The 14,336-nt window shown below is 46.9% G+C and overlaps 1 protein-coding gene across 1 annotated transcript; it reads left to right on the top strand.

Annotated features, from left to right (window-relative positions):
- The first annotated feature begins 2,726 nt into the window (after positions 1-2,726).
- Positions 2,727-6,167, top strand: LOC119354696 (sugar transport protein MST3). Its single transcript, XM_037621440.1, has 3 exons — positions 2,727-2,959; positions 3,050-3,372; positions 4,921-6,167. Exons 1-3 carry the CDS (start codon positions 2,827-2,829, stop codon positions 6,016-6,018), a joined length of 1,554 nt encoding a protein of 517 aa, XP_037477337.1. The 5' UTR covers positions 2,727-2,826; the 3' UTR covers positions 6,019-6,167.
- Positions 6,168-14,336: the final 8,169 nt, after the last annotated feature.

Here is a 14,336-nt window from a genome sequence, read left to right as displayed (position 1 = left end):
TGTAGACGCGTGCGTTTGACAATTCAAAAGTTGAGAGAAATGGTTTGATGATATTTTCCCCATCTCTCTCTGCTCCTTGTCTGCTACAGTACAGTGTTTCAACGAGCAGCCTTGTTCCGGAGAAGAAGAAAAACTAGTCTCTGCATGTCCCTATCGCGCATCAAGACGGCAAGTGCTTCATTGATTGTACATAGATAGAACTGTTACTATACTATACACTGCATGACATATAGTTAAGCGGCAGGACAGCTTGCATAATGCATGTGCTAAACAAACTAAGATGCATGTGGATGAAGGCCAGCAGTCTGCGGATTGCGCGGCTTAGCTAAGTAAGCAAGGCTTTTGTCTGCAGATTAAGTAACTAGCGAAGCTAAGTTAGCTCGGCCGGTGTCTGTTCCAACGGATAGCGGCGGCGTGTAAACAAGTGATACATAATCTATCTCCGTGTCTGTACGCCTAGTTTCTACGGCCATACGCATGCAAGGTATGACTAACGACCGATCGAGCAGCTTGGTTATTCTTCTGATCCATAGAATACAAGAGAGATAGCCGTTGCCTTTGCAAACACTACTTACAAAGTCAACGATCCATCCATATCCAGATGTTTTTTTTTCGGTAAAGGACTTTTTATTGAATAGATATATATCGAGATGATACAATCATATCGAAAGAAAGTCCGGCCTTTGCATAGCTAGATGCACACAACCAAAAAGTTCAGAATACCATAAAAATAAAATAATTTGATACAATGCCAAGCAATAAATCGTGCCCAGCCTAAGGAGCGGTAGATCCTATCCGTAAATCACACCGCCATCCATGGGGTAGAAAACCTCCCTGGCCGTACGCTCCAGCCGTGTAGACGCCATCATAAAAATGTCCCTGTCTTCCGGCTTCTGCAGGATAGACCAAGTACGGAGCCATCGTGTACAAACATGAATAATCTGCATAGGAGATGAGACACATTTATTGTTAAAAACCACATCATTCCTGGTAAGCCACATTGCCCAGCATAAGGCCGCCGCTCCCACAAGAATATGTGCAGAAAATTGTTTATTTATACCCCGCAACCAGTTGCCGAACATATTTCGTACACTACGTGGTGGGTATAAATTCGAAGCTACTTGGACCATAGCCCAAACTGCCCGAACGAACTTGCACTCAAAAAATAGGTGTTTGATAGACTCGTCATGTTGGCAAAAGATACATGTCTTGGAACCATGCCAGTTTCGTCGTGTCAGATTATCTCTAGTTAGGATGACTCCTTTGTTAAGAAATCAGAGGAAAATCTTCACTCTGAGAGGAATTTTTAGCTTCCACAATTTCCTGTTATCTACTGGAACATTAGAATGAACCATTGCATCATACATGGATTTGACCAAAAATTTGCCATTTGATGCAAATTCCATCGAAAAGTGTCTGGCTGATCTGACAGTTGAATGTCCAGATGTATATGTTTCCTTCTCCCCATTTCACATCTGTAAAACGCAGTGGAACACAGCCAATGCTTCACAGGCAGCACGTGCACCGGCCGGAGAGTCTTCTCTTCCATCTCCATCATCATCAGAAAAAAAAACAAGTAATCGTGCTCCGTGATTCGTGCAGTTAATCATGCATACCTTGTATCCAACTTTTTTTTTAACGAGTTGTATCCAACTGGTTGTCAGGCATGTGCGCAAGCAGCAAACAATTGCGCGCGTAATTCTTCTTGTCAGCTAGGGTAGAGTTGCGTATGCACTTGTTTAATTTGGATGGAAGTATCTCTGACCTGAACAAGACGAAGGAGCCGTTGGTTTTGTCAGGCTCGCCGGCTAGTTAGCGGCCGACTCGCATATCAACATCGAAAAAGATCCGAAACAAGGAAGCTTCCATTCTTTTAATTATATTATATCATATGCACCTCTGAAAAAAAGAAACAGCATGATCGATCGATACACTGACCATCCCAGGGATAAGAATTAGGATGGAGAGCACACGAGATACCCTTGAATCGTTGGATCAACTTTAGGGTCCGAATTCATGGCCGGTGCGTGCAGTAAAGCACCCAAAAAGATTTGCTCATGACTCACCATCACGAGGGAACCGCCAATTTCTTGTAGAATATTCTCCCACGAAAATAAAGCTGCTTGCTGCTATTTTTTCCCGCAAAAAAGAAAAGAAAAAGGAAATCTTCTCGCTGGTTAAAACAGTTAACCCCGGGTGGCGTCCGTATCTGGATGCCAGGGTTTGCTGAATCATATTCTATTTCCGCATGGGAAACGATCGCTGAAATCAATATGAATATGCATGATTTGTTTCAGATTGCAGTTCAGACGATTCTTTGGACTTGCATTAACTAGATTAGATTATTCGACCATCCATCGATCAACACAACTCGCGCACTACTCCCCCTGGGCCGGACGGGAGACGAATGAGTGTGTGTGCATGATGTATGCATGTGATTGAATTTGAACCAACGGTGCCCGGTTGAATCATATCGATCAAGTCAAAACCTAGCAACCAACTTGACAGCCGCATGACGGCCGGCCGGCCAGCGAGTTTAAGATAATGCCTCCAACTCGGCATTCATATTTGCAGCCATCTCCTACCTATCTAGTCCAAGTTTTGACCACCACCTCAGCCGTTGACCCGCTTGCATGCTACTACTAGTTGCAACCATACACACAGCGCAATCTAGCTGTTAGCTAGCTACCAGTATTACCCAGACAAAGTTCTATATAAGGGGCTTGAGCCTCCCAGCCTTCTCACCACACCCCATACCTCCTTGATCATCAGCTTCGGGCCTGCTTAATCATTGTAGTGCTCTGAGTTCTTGCCGACCGACCAACCATGGCGGGCGGCGCCGTCGTGAACACGTCCGGCGGCAAGGACTACCCTGGCAGGCTCACCCTCTTCGTCTTCTTCACCTGCGTCGTCGCCGCCACCGGCGGCCTCATCTTCGGATATGACATCGGTATCTCAGGTCTGTACATGGATCACGCATGCACATCCTCTACTCTATTCGACAAGCAAAATTACTGACTGTGTTGATTTCCTACGTACGTACGTACAGGGGGCGTGACGTCCATGAACCCTTTCCTGAAAAAGTTCTTCCCGGAGGTGTACAACAAGAAGCAGATGAAGGGCTCCGCCAACCAGTACTGCAAGTACGACAACCAGCTGCTCCAGACCTTCACCTCCTCCCTCTACCTCGCGGCGCTCGTCTCCTCCTTCTTCGCCGCCACCGTCACACGGGTCGTGGGCCGCAAGTGGTCCATGTTCACCGGAGGGCTCACCTTCCTCATCGGCGCCGCGCTCAACGGGGCGGCGGAGAATATCGCCATGCTCATCGTCGGACGCATCCTTCTCGGTGTCGGCGTTGGCTTCGCCAATCAGGTAATGACTAGTACCTATAATACTCCGCTCCCTTAGCTCCTTCATTTGTACTGTACTCCTATTATCTGTGGCTTATTTCCTCGTTGTAATTAACGTCAAGGCAGCCCATGTGATGTACGCGTATATACTACGTAGTACTCCAAGTTCAATCGCCGACGATACTCTTTTTTAGTTGGATCAATCGTCGGTACATAACCTAACTAGTATAGCCGCACTTGATTATTTCTACAGTAATGATTTTGTTGATAAACTACTCCACAAAGTAGCATATATACACGAATTTAGTAGACAGTGGCCAGGGTAGGTGGCAAAATGAAATGAGTTTACAGCTACATACTACAAGTACATGTCATCCTCATATCCATCCATGTCGAGCCATGTAATGAGACAAGAAAGAAATATGCTGATTCTTCTGTTACAATTAAGAACGATTCTGTCAATGATCATGCGTGTCCAAGGTATCCATCAAATACATCACCGGACGAGTTTCCAAAAGAGAGCGAGATTCTCTATAGGAAGTTACAACCACCGTGCATGTGCAAAGTCCAAGCCAGTAGGCTATTTTATTTAGGAAATAATAAAATTTAGTTAATTAATTAGTATCTCACCCTTAAGGGAGGGAAAAGAGGGCCCACTTTGATGCTCCCCAAAGTCCAAACTGGGCGTAGGTGATGTTTACTTGCAAGATGTTGACGACCGCTTTGTTGTTTCGCTTCATTAGATTACTTGCTTCCATGGCCAAAGCTGTATATGTACCAGCTGCTAATTTTGACTCTTTTTAGCTACTATCCTAAAAAAAATGTATATAATACACTAAAACTAGCATTTCTACTACTGCGTACGTATCCTGATTGATCTCGCGTAGATATTCAATCTTCCATTGAACAGCGATAGGATGGGCTGTTGAAAGTATACTGGTAGTATAGTATTCATTTTAGCAGCTGGTGCTGGTACTGGTTCAATTCATTGGGCCGGCCGGCTAGCTGTTGGTTCATCCGAGGATTCACGTGCATGCAGCAAGCGAGCCTTCTTCACGGGTCTGTCGTAAACAACTGTTGATGCATGTGAAACTGATTAAACCTTCCTTGCATCTACGTACTACTCTTCCAAGAGAAATATGTACAGTACGAAAAAAGAGCATCATGAGCAAAGTAGGAACCACGGAAAGAGATTCGTGGATGTCCTTCTAGTACGATTTGTCACATAATTCATACAGTAGGATATAAAATTGCCAGTTCAGAGAAATGAGATACGCAAGTTGGAATTTTCCACGGGCCATTGCTTTATTTATTTAGTCCTCCAAAGACTTTGACTCCGTTAGGTCAACGGCATCGTTTTCAGAGCAATAGTCATGTGAGGAAGAAGCAAGGAAGAACCTACTGAAAGCAATGCAGACAAACAGTGTGAAGATTAGTAAATACAGTTTTATTAAAGCACATCTAATTAAGCGTCATGTTATTAGTTTGTGCTTTCAAATTATGATAAAAGAAAAGAAAGAAAATCTGTGTTTGGTCTAACATTGGAATGGACGTTTTTTTATGCATGCAGTCTGTGCCGGTGTACCTGTCGGAGATGGCGCCTGCGCGTCTCCGGGGCATGCTCAACATCGGGTTCCAGCTGATGATCACCATCGGCATCCTGGCGGCGGCGCTCATCAACTACGGCACCAACAAGATCAAGGCCGGGTACGGGTGGCGCATCAGCCTGGCCCTGGCGGCCGTCCCCGCAGGCATCATCACCCTCGGCTCCCTCTTCCTCCCCGACACCCCCAACTCGCTCATCGAGCGCGGGCACCCGGAGGCGGCGCGGCGCATGCTGAACCGCATCCGCGGCAGCGACGTGGACATCAGCGAGGAGTACGCGGACCTGGTGGTGGCGAGCGAGGAGTCGAAGCTGGTGCAGCACCCGTGGCGCAACATCCTGCAGCGCAAGTACCGGCCGCAGCTGACCATGGCGATCATGATCCCCTTCTTCCAGCAGCTGACGGGCATCAACGTCATCATGTTCTACGCGCCGGTGCTGTTCGAGACGCTGGGGTTCAAGGGCGACGCGTCGCTCATGTCGGCCGTCATCACGGGCCTGGTGAACGTGTTCGCCACGCTGGTGTCCGTCTTCACCGTGGACCGGCTGGGGCGGCGGAAGCTGTTCCTGCAGGGCGGCTCGCAGATGCTGGTGAGCCAGCTGGTGGTGGGCACCCTGATCGCGGTCAAGTTCGGGACGAGCGGCGTGGGGGAGATGCCCAAGGGGTACGCGGCGGCAGTGGTGCTCTTCATCTGCCTCTACGTGGCCGGGTTCGCGTGGTCCTGGGGGCCCCTGGGGTGGCTGGTGCCCAGCGAGATCTTCCCGCTGGAGATCAGGCCCGCCGGGCAGAGCATCAACGTGTCGGTCAACATGCTCTTCACCTTCGTCATCGCGCAGGCGTTCCTCACCATGCTCTGCCACATGAAGTTCGGCCTCTTCTACTTCTTCGCCGGCTGGGTGGTCATCATGACCGTCTTCATCGCGCTCTTCCTGCCGGAGACCAAGAACGTGCCCATCGAGGAGATGGTGCTCGTCTGGAAGGGCCACTGGTTCTGGCGCAGGTACATCGGAGACGCTGACGTCCACGTCGGCGCCAACAACGGCAAGGGCGCCGCCATCGCATAGATTCCTTCCTTCCTTCCCTAGCTCCGTCTCCCTCGTGTACATTAATTGCTTTTCTTCCTCTCTTCCTTGTTTGTCCTCGTACTTAGGTCAAACCGTGTGTTTCTGTATGTGCTTCAAGATTCTTGCATTAATTAAGATAGTACCATCAATCACCATTGTTCTCATAGTACGTAGTACTCCCTCTGTAAACTAATATAAGAGCGTTTAGATCACTACTTTAGTATTTTAAACGCTCTTATATTAGTTTACGGAGGGAGTACTATGTACTTTCACTTGGAAGAAGAATCAAAGGTTTTATTCCTCATGAGGAAATAATCAGCCGCCTCCGCGACCGTCCGATGCGCCAACGAGTCACCCTGTCATCTCCCTTTGCCTATGAATTTTTTGGCACTGCTCACGCACCCACCGTGCATCACCTCTCGCGCGCCCCTCCCTTGCAGCATACCTCGTACAGTCGTACTATCATTCTATCCACGTACCACAATCTATGGGCTCAAAAGCCCTTCTACGTTCGGCTAGGGCTCACAGCACACAAAGAGCAGAATCAATCACGGAGCGCATGATCAGTTTACTCAGGTTCAGGTCTCTGTGAAGTATAAAACTCTATTCCTACTTTGATGAAATTATATGTGAAAATGCCCAAGTTACAATAGAGCGCAACCTTGCCGTCAGGAAGCTCGGAAGAGCTAGTGCAAATAGGCTGGGTGTCGACCCTTGTAAAGGTTGTCACATGCCTTTTTTTATAGATGAAAGGGCTACCACAATGGCAAAATGGTAAATACAGAAGGCAGATAGTGGCTACAATGCTATCATATCTAATTCTGACGGTATAGGACAAGAATATTTAATGCTCCATTAGATGTCACGCCGAGGAGGAATGCCGGCAAGGGAGCCTAACTCCACTTGTGCCGCTCGCCCAGCTACCTCTTATTCTTTCGTCACGCCCCTTGGACGGGTGTCAATAAAGTTGCTATTCAATGACGGGCCGCCACGTGTCCCGACAAGCTCTACCTAACCACCAGCCGCTCGACACCCGTCGTCAAGCTCCTGCCAGCTGCCACGGTGGAGCAGTGGGAGGAAGCTCGTCGGTCTTGAGGTTGTCCGTCCGGAGCCTGCCGACTCGTAGCTTGCCGGTAATTGAGTCTTCATCTTCAGTACATATTTAGTACTTGTCGATGACCTGCCTGGAGGTCTTCTTCATGGTTTTTACCAAGTATTGAGTATTTATAAATGGCCAGCTTATGTTAAGCCCTTGCCGTTGGGAAGGCTGTGACTGTATGTCCATAGTTAGGGTATAAACACCCGTGTTTAATACACCGACACATTCACAACCGCCACCTTGTTGTCGCAGCATCGCCGGCCCCATCGAACCGCATTGATTCTCCACAGGTCGTCTTCCATCCAAATCAGACGACGCCGCGTGCCGGCTTCTGCAACAACGTCTACTTCGACCCATTTTCACCAACGTTGTCGTCAACAACCTCACTTCTACAGCAGCCACGGCACAATACGTGCGTCGTGATTTAGTCATGTCTCTAATTATGGGTGTTGCTGCATGTGCGATGCTGCTATTTTGTTCATCTAGTATGCTAGAGTTATGCATGCTAATTATTGTTCTGGTCATTTATTATTTACTAGAATTAATCATGAATTTGACTAATTTTCCAATAATAAGACACTTAGGAATTTTTCGAGTTAATTATGGCTAGATTCGTCGATGAATTGAGGTTAGATAAGTTTATCATTATGCACTTCAAAAGGTGGCAAGTGAAGTCCACACTCTCACTTACTGCTCTGAAAGTTTCACACATTAGTATTAGCATGCTAGAGGGAATCTCTAGTGAAGATCAGAGAAAATCGAGGGTGCCAACATTATTTTTGTCGGATGTGTTCCGAGTGTTTTTATTGGCCGTCTATGTGTTGTATTCATGCACATACAAGAAGGGAAGACACTGTGCAATGCACTGAATGCTAAATTCGGTGCAACTGATGCAGGAAGTGAACTGTATCTCATGGAGAGCTTCCACGGTTATAAGATGGTGAGTAATCATTTTGTAGTTGAACAAGCTCATGAGATACAATGCATTGTAAAGGAACTCGAACCCCTTAAGTGTGATTCACCCGACAAATTCATGGTTGAGAGCATGATTGCAAAGTTGCCTCCTTGATGAAGGAGTCTCGCCACTACTATGAAACATAAGAGACAGAAGATATCAGTTGAAAATCTGATAGCATCTCTTGACATTGAGGAGAAAACTAGGGCTAAAGACAGTACTGAGAAAGGAGACAAGTTTCATCCTAGCGCCAATATGGTGCATAGATACTGACATAACAAGAACAAAGTAAAGGACAAGTGTTGTAGGGTTTCACCTAAGATGGATCTTTTCACACTTGGAGGGGGAAAAGGGATGAACACCAAGAAACACAGAGAGGAATTCACTCCAACAATACCCAATTACACATCCACTAGAGTAGCAACACAAGATCCACAAGTTCACAAATGCAATCAAAGGAAAGATACAATGATAGAGTTCTTCCCACTCTTTAGAGATGAGGTCTTGATGATGGTATTCTTCTCCAAGATGGAGGTCTTGAAATCCACAAGTGGATCCTCTCTTAAGAGGCCTTGATCTCCAATGGAGGTGGTAGAAGGAGCAAAGCTCTCAAATTCTCATCTATGTCTTTGCTAAGCCTAAACATATCCCTAGGTACGAATTATATAGGCTTGGGTAGGTAGGAGGTGAAGTGGATGCGAAGTGGAGGCCCAACAGCCCGCATCAACCGGCCATCCTGTAGGGCCCGTGCGCACGATACACGCCCGTGCGCATGGGGTGCTACATCGCCAAACTCTTTGTGTAGCCCATGGGCAGGGGTCTCGTGGGCCCGTGCGCACGGGGTCGCCTGGGACTTCCAGTGCTGCTGCTGTTTGGCTCCTTCCTCCTTCGTGCAGCCTTGGCGTGGTTCTCCTTGCACTTGGTGGTGTTCCTCAGCTGCTTGGAAGGGTCCCTCTTTGTACCTAATGATGCATAGGGTATCTTGGTGAGGTAGCAACCAAATCTCATTCAAGTTCATGTGCAAGTCAAGTAGGAAGGAGTTCACCTCGGTTTCCATTGCGCGTGCTCGAGCTCTTGTCATAGGTCCACGTGGGGCTTGATGTGTTGGTGTAGAATCCATGGGGATGATGGAAGGATGCTTCGCATCATCCCCCCACCCCATTTGGAGAGATCCATCCACTGATCGTGATCTTCATCACCATGGTATTTGGCCAAGTCTTTGACATTGAAGATGTCGCTTATGTTGTACTTGTCGCATGGGATGTCAATCTTGTAAGCGTTGTCGTTGTAGCGTGCTAGCACCTTGAAGGGTCCGCGTGGTACTAGCTTTGACTTGCGCTCATTGGGGAAGCGGTCCTTCCGAAGATGAAGCCATACAAGATCGTCTGGTTGGAACACCATTGGTGTCTTGTTGATGTTGAGCTTGGTGGCGATGCGGTGTACTTGACGCTCGATCGTTGCCCTTGTATCTTCATGCATCTTCTTGAGAAAACTTGCCCTTGCACTTGCATCCATGTTTGCGCGTTCTTGGAGCGGAAGAGGTAGAATGTCCAGTGGTGACAATGGGTTGAAGCCATAGACAACCTCGAAGGGGGACTTGCTAGTAGTAGTGTATCGAGCTCGATTGTAGCGTACCGGCGATGGGTAAGCACAACTGTTCAAGAATTCACCTGATTAATCAGTTAACGGGCCAGTTACGCTACTCATAGCATTGCCGAATCGAATAACACCTATTCATTGCGTTAACTGCCAGGCCGATTAATTGGCCAGTTAGACTGATTATTCAGTTGTCAGGTCAATTAATCCCAGCTGGCCCATTAACAGATGGGCAAACAAAGCCCAAAGTTTTGGCCCGTAACACCTTCCAGCCCCATCCCGCTCCTTAGTAGCTAGGATTAATTTTAGCTCCTCTCTATGCTTTTCATATGTGTACGACAACATATTTTGGTATACTACATAGCTGGGAGCATGAGAGTATGATATAATACATAAAAAATCTGCATATATGTTGGAAAGTTCCTATTCAATCTACCAATTAATGGTCGATTGATTAATCAAGTTAGTAGCCAAATTCATCGATTAATCGCTACTCCTAAAGTGACCGAGCAGCTGCCAGTTAACGATTTCTTGAACATTGGTAAGCACTCCTCCCACTCCTTGATGTTCTTCTTGATCAACACGCGTAGGAGAGTAGATAGCGTCCGGTTGGTGACTTCCATTTGGCCATCGGTTTGGGGATGATAGGCCATGGAGAAAAGAAGCTTGATGCTGAGCTTGGCGCAAATGGTCTTCCAAAAGTAGCTTAAGAACTTGACGTCGCGGTCCGACACAATGATCCTTGGCACTCCATGCAACCTCAAGATTTCCCTACAAAAAATATTCACAATATGTGAAGCATCGTCTATCTTGTTGCATGGGATGAAATGTGCCATTTTTGAGAATCGGTCCACAACAACAAAGACGAAATCTTTTCCGTTGCGAGTTCTAGGAAAACCAAGCACAAAATCCATACTAATATCTTCCCATGGTTGATATGGAATTGGAAGTGGCATATGTAAACCATGAGATTGGGCTTTGGACTTAGCTCTGTTGCATGTAGAGCATTTGTTGGAACATCTTTGACCAAAAGTACTTGAAGGAGAGTGTGGCGAAGGTCTTGTCGCGCCTGAAATGTTCCATGAGTCCACCTCCGTGAGCCTCTTGCAAAAGCAACAAACGAAGAGAAGACTCGGGTATACAAAGTTTGTTAGCACACATAAGGTAGCCATCTTTGAGATAAAAGTTCTCCCAACAAGTGTGAGTAAGACATTTGGCATAAGGAAGTGCAAAATAAGGATCATTCACATAAAGATCTTTAATATGCTCAAAGCCAATAACATTCAACTCCAGTTGAGTAACAAGCATGCATATGCGGGAAAGAGCATCCGCCACAACATTTTATTTGCCCTTAATGTACTTGATCACATAAGGAAAAGACTCAATAAATTCACTTCATTTAGCATGTCGTTTATTCAACTTACACTACTAGGAAAACCCTTACCAGTAGCGCTGGTTTTTTGGACATTAGTAGCGCAGGCAGGCGCGCTACTGCTACGGCGCTACAGCTATTTGTTAGCAGTAGTGCTTGTTTGAACCAGCGCTAATGCTAGCTGTATCTAGCAGTAGCGCGCCTCTGTCCATCGCTACTGCTAATACTAGTAGCGTGTCCCTTAAAAAACGCTACTGGTAAGCAGCGCTGCTACTACTCCAATACCCCACGCTACTGCTAGTATTTTCTTTTTTTATGTTGTTGTATTCGTATTTTTTCAGGTTTTATACAGTTACAACATACACATACACTGGAACTATATGAAAAAGGAATGTCTCATCATCATCATCGAAGTGGTACAACATATAGTCTCATCATATCAACATAGTCTCAACACAAATGATGTCGATCTCATCATCATCTCGAAATAGCGATACAAGTTAATGATCACATGTCTCTTACATTGTCACCGTAGACACATGTTTCATCATCTACCTAAACTAAGACATACATGATAAGAGCGATCACGATGATCAAAAGCGGTATGATGTAGTAGTTTTTGCATCGACGCTGGTTTTGAATCCCCTGTTGTGCTATGAATCTCAAGTAACTAGCTTCGGCTTCCCCTCTGCTATCAAACCCTTTCTGGCTTCCGCCGGAGAAGCCAGAGACTTGGGCCTGACACTCTGGCCACTCATCATACACATCCGGAACATGCCCTACATACACGGCATACCACTTCCTCGCCATCGTTGATCTATATACCTGTTAGAGATGCACATATATATATACCATGAAGCGAATTCAACAAAACAGTTATGAAATAGAAGCAACATATATAGTAAACATAGTTAACAAATTTCATCGAACCGAAAGTAATTAACTAGACCGCGGCACCATACATCTAATAGTTTCGCCGTACTGAGAGATTCGAAGTTTCGTCGTACAGAAAGTAACAAGTAACTAAACAAACACATTGTTTTTAAGCAGTGCACTCTTCCCATCTGTCCATATCCGGAAGGGTGCACCCAAGCTTAGTGAAAGGCGTCATGTCCTGACGCTGTAGGGCAATGCGGTTTCGGACGTCAGCTCGCGATATTGGGTCGCCGTAGAACATCCCATTCTCTTCGATGACATCTTTGATGATGATGGACGCAATTTCCTGTTGGATCTGGTAGAAATCATTTCGAAGTCGATTATCCAGCACGGCTCCAAAGGCTTCGACCCATCTCTGGATATGAGTATCGGATGAAGATTTCATGCAAAGTGATTGCACATCCCTTCTGTACTCCATCATTAGATGGATGACGTAGAATCCATCATTCTCACTTCTTGTCGGTTGCTGGATACAACAGAAGTCAGTCTTGTGGCTGAAACAAAGCCCGACCTTATTTGTTTTTTTGCATTGGATGTAGCCACCCCGCATGCTGAAGCCCAGCATAGCTCTGTCCAGGACATACTTTATGTGTGTGTAATCTTTGTTCTGTATGGTCTTCGACGGGTCCAAATATAGAGCGTGGGAGAAACGTGGGTAAAGAACAATGAGAACAGCACGACACCCCCGCTGCGCAAAATACACGATCAAGTTTAGCCTCCATGCGTGCAAAGTAACTATTGAAATGCACGAAAGGATGTATGTGTTATGGTGCTATCCACGGATGACTTACCTGGGATGATAAGGTAGGAGAATCGTTTCTTTGTCCTTCTTGCTGAGCAAGAATTCTTCGATGTACTGACTCGCATATTGATGGTTGGCGTCGTTGATTGACAAGAAGCCCTCATGCATGTAGTATGGGTCCGCGACCTCAAGATCGGTGACTTGCTCTCTCCTGACGATGTAGTTCATGTGCAGCGCATATAGGCGGACGAAGGTAAAATCGAGTGTCCTCATTTGAAACATCTTGAAGATGTAATCAAACCTCAGGAAGAAGAGGTCCACGGGGCATGTGTGGACATACATCTTGCAACTGCTCGGCACATGAGCCATATAAAGTGGGTATGCTGGATCATCCGAGGCGAGGAGGCTTCTCTCTATCGAAAGCACATGGTCATGGAGTCTCTGAGATCCCCTTCTATGGCAGCTAGTGCATTCACCCGGTACCATTGGCTCTCCTGCGACATGGATTAATGGCGCATGTTTCATCGGTACACGGTCAACCTTGGTCGAAGGCGGCTGGCTACTATAACCAACATTGCCAGCTTTATTGGATTTTCTCGCTGCCGGTCTCTTCCTCTGCTGTTCTTGGTGGGCTCAGGTGCTGGTGGGTCTGTCAGACCCTCCCTGAGCACCACCCCTAGTGTTGTCGGGCTTAGCTTTGGGCGACTTTGGCTAATCAGTTGAGCTTGGGTGGAGCCGGCATCTGGAGGCGTGTCCTGCGAGGATTGCATAAACAAAGAATTCTTGCACTCCCGAGGACGTTCCGGCTCTGGTACATGCATCTCATATTCATATGGTTGACTCATTGTTACTTCATTGTCAAAGGCAGTATTGAAATACTGGTTAGGGTCATCGTCGGCCTCCTCCATGTCATGATCCCTATCCTCTTCCATGGGGCAGATGGCATCATTTGCCGGCGGAATGGTTGGCCCTCCTTCCTCATGTCTCTCGATCTCAGCAAGCAGCACAGACGATGGTTTTACTTGTGTAGGTGGTGTTGTGGTCATACCTTCCTGAGGTCCCATTGGTGTGCTCCCGGCCACCTCGACACGAAGAAGATTTTTCGGCCACAGGATCGACCAATTTTTGCATTGCCCAAGCTGCGTGGGGGTCTCGTCATCCTCTCCATTGGTTTGTATCGAACGAGGGAGACCCTCGTAGCCCGCTTTCACACTCGCCATGGAGACCCTTAAGGCGTTATCAGGCATCTGCCGGCGGTGAAACAATCGATCCTTAGGCTTCACTATAGTACCCTTCCCCACATCCACCAACCCGCCCTTCATGTTGTAAAGGAGGGTGCATGGAGTGGAGTCGGCCTACAAAGACATATACGTGCGGCATCAGAGATCCAAAAAGAACGACAACTGAAGATTAATTAATTAGTTGAGTTGATGAAGGTGCGACAACGCGTATTTACCGTGAGGGCGTCGAGCTCAGCCAATGTCGACGGCCCGACATTCAAGCCAGAGACGGAGCTAGGGCTGCTGTGGGAGCTGGGTGCAGGAGCAGGTGCTGGAGGAGGTGCGGGTGCGGTTTCCATACTAGGTATGGGTATGGGTGCGGTGTTCATAGAGTTGCT

This window comes from Triticum dicoccoides, chromosome 2A (genome assembly GCF_002162155.2).
Source record: "Triticum dicoccoides isolate Atlit2015 ecotype Zavitan chromosome 2A, WEW_v2.0, whole genome shotgun sequence".
Lineage (NCBI taxonomy): Eukaryota > Viridiplantae > Streptophyta > Magnoliopsida > Poales > Poaceae > Triticum > Triticum dicoccoides.
Note: the sequence above shows the minus strand (reverse complement) of the source record. Positions and strands in the feature narration are given on the sequence as shown.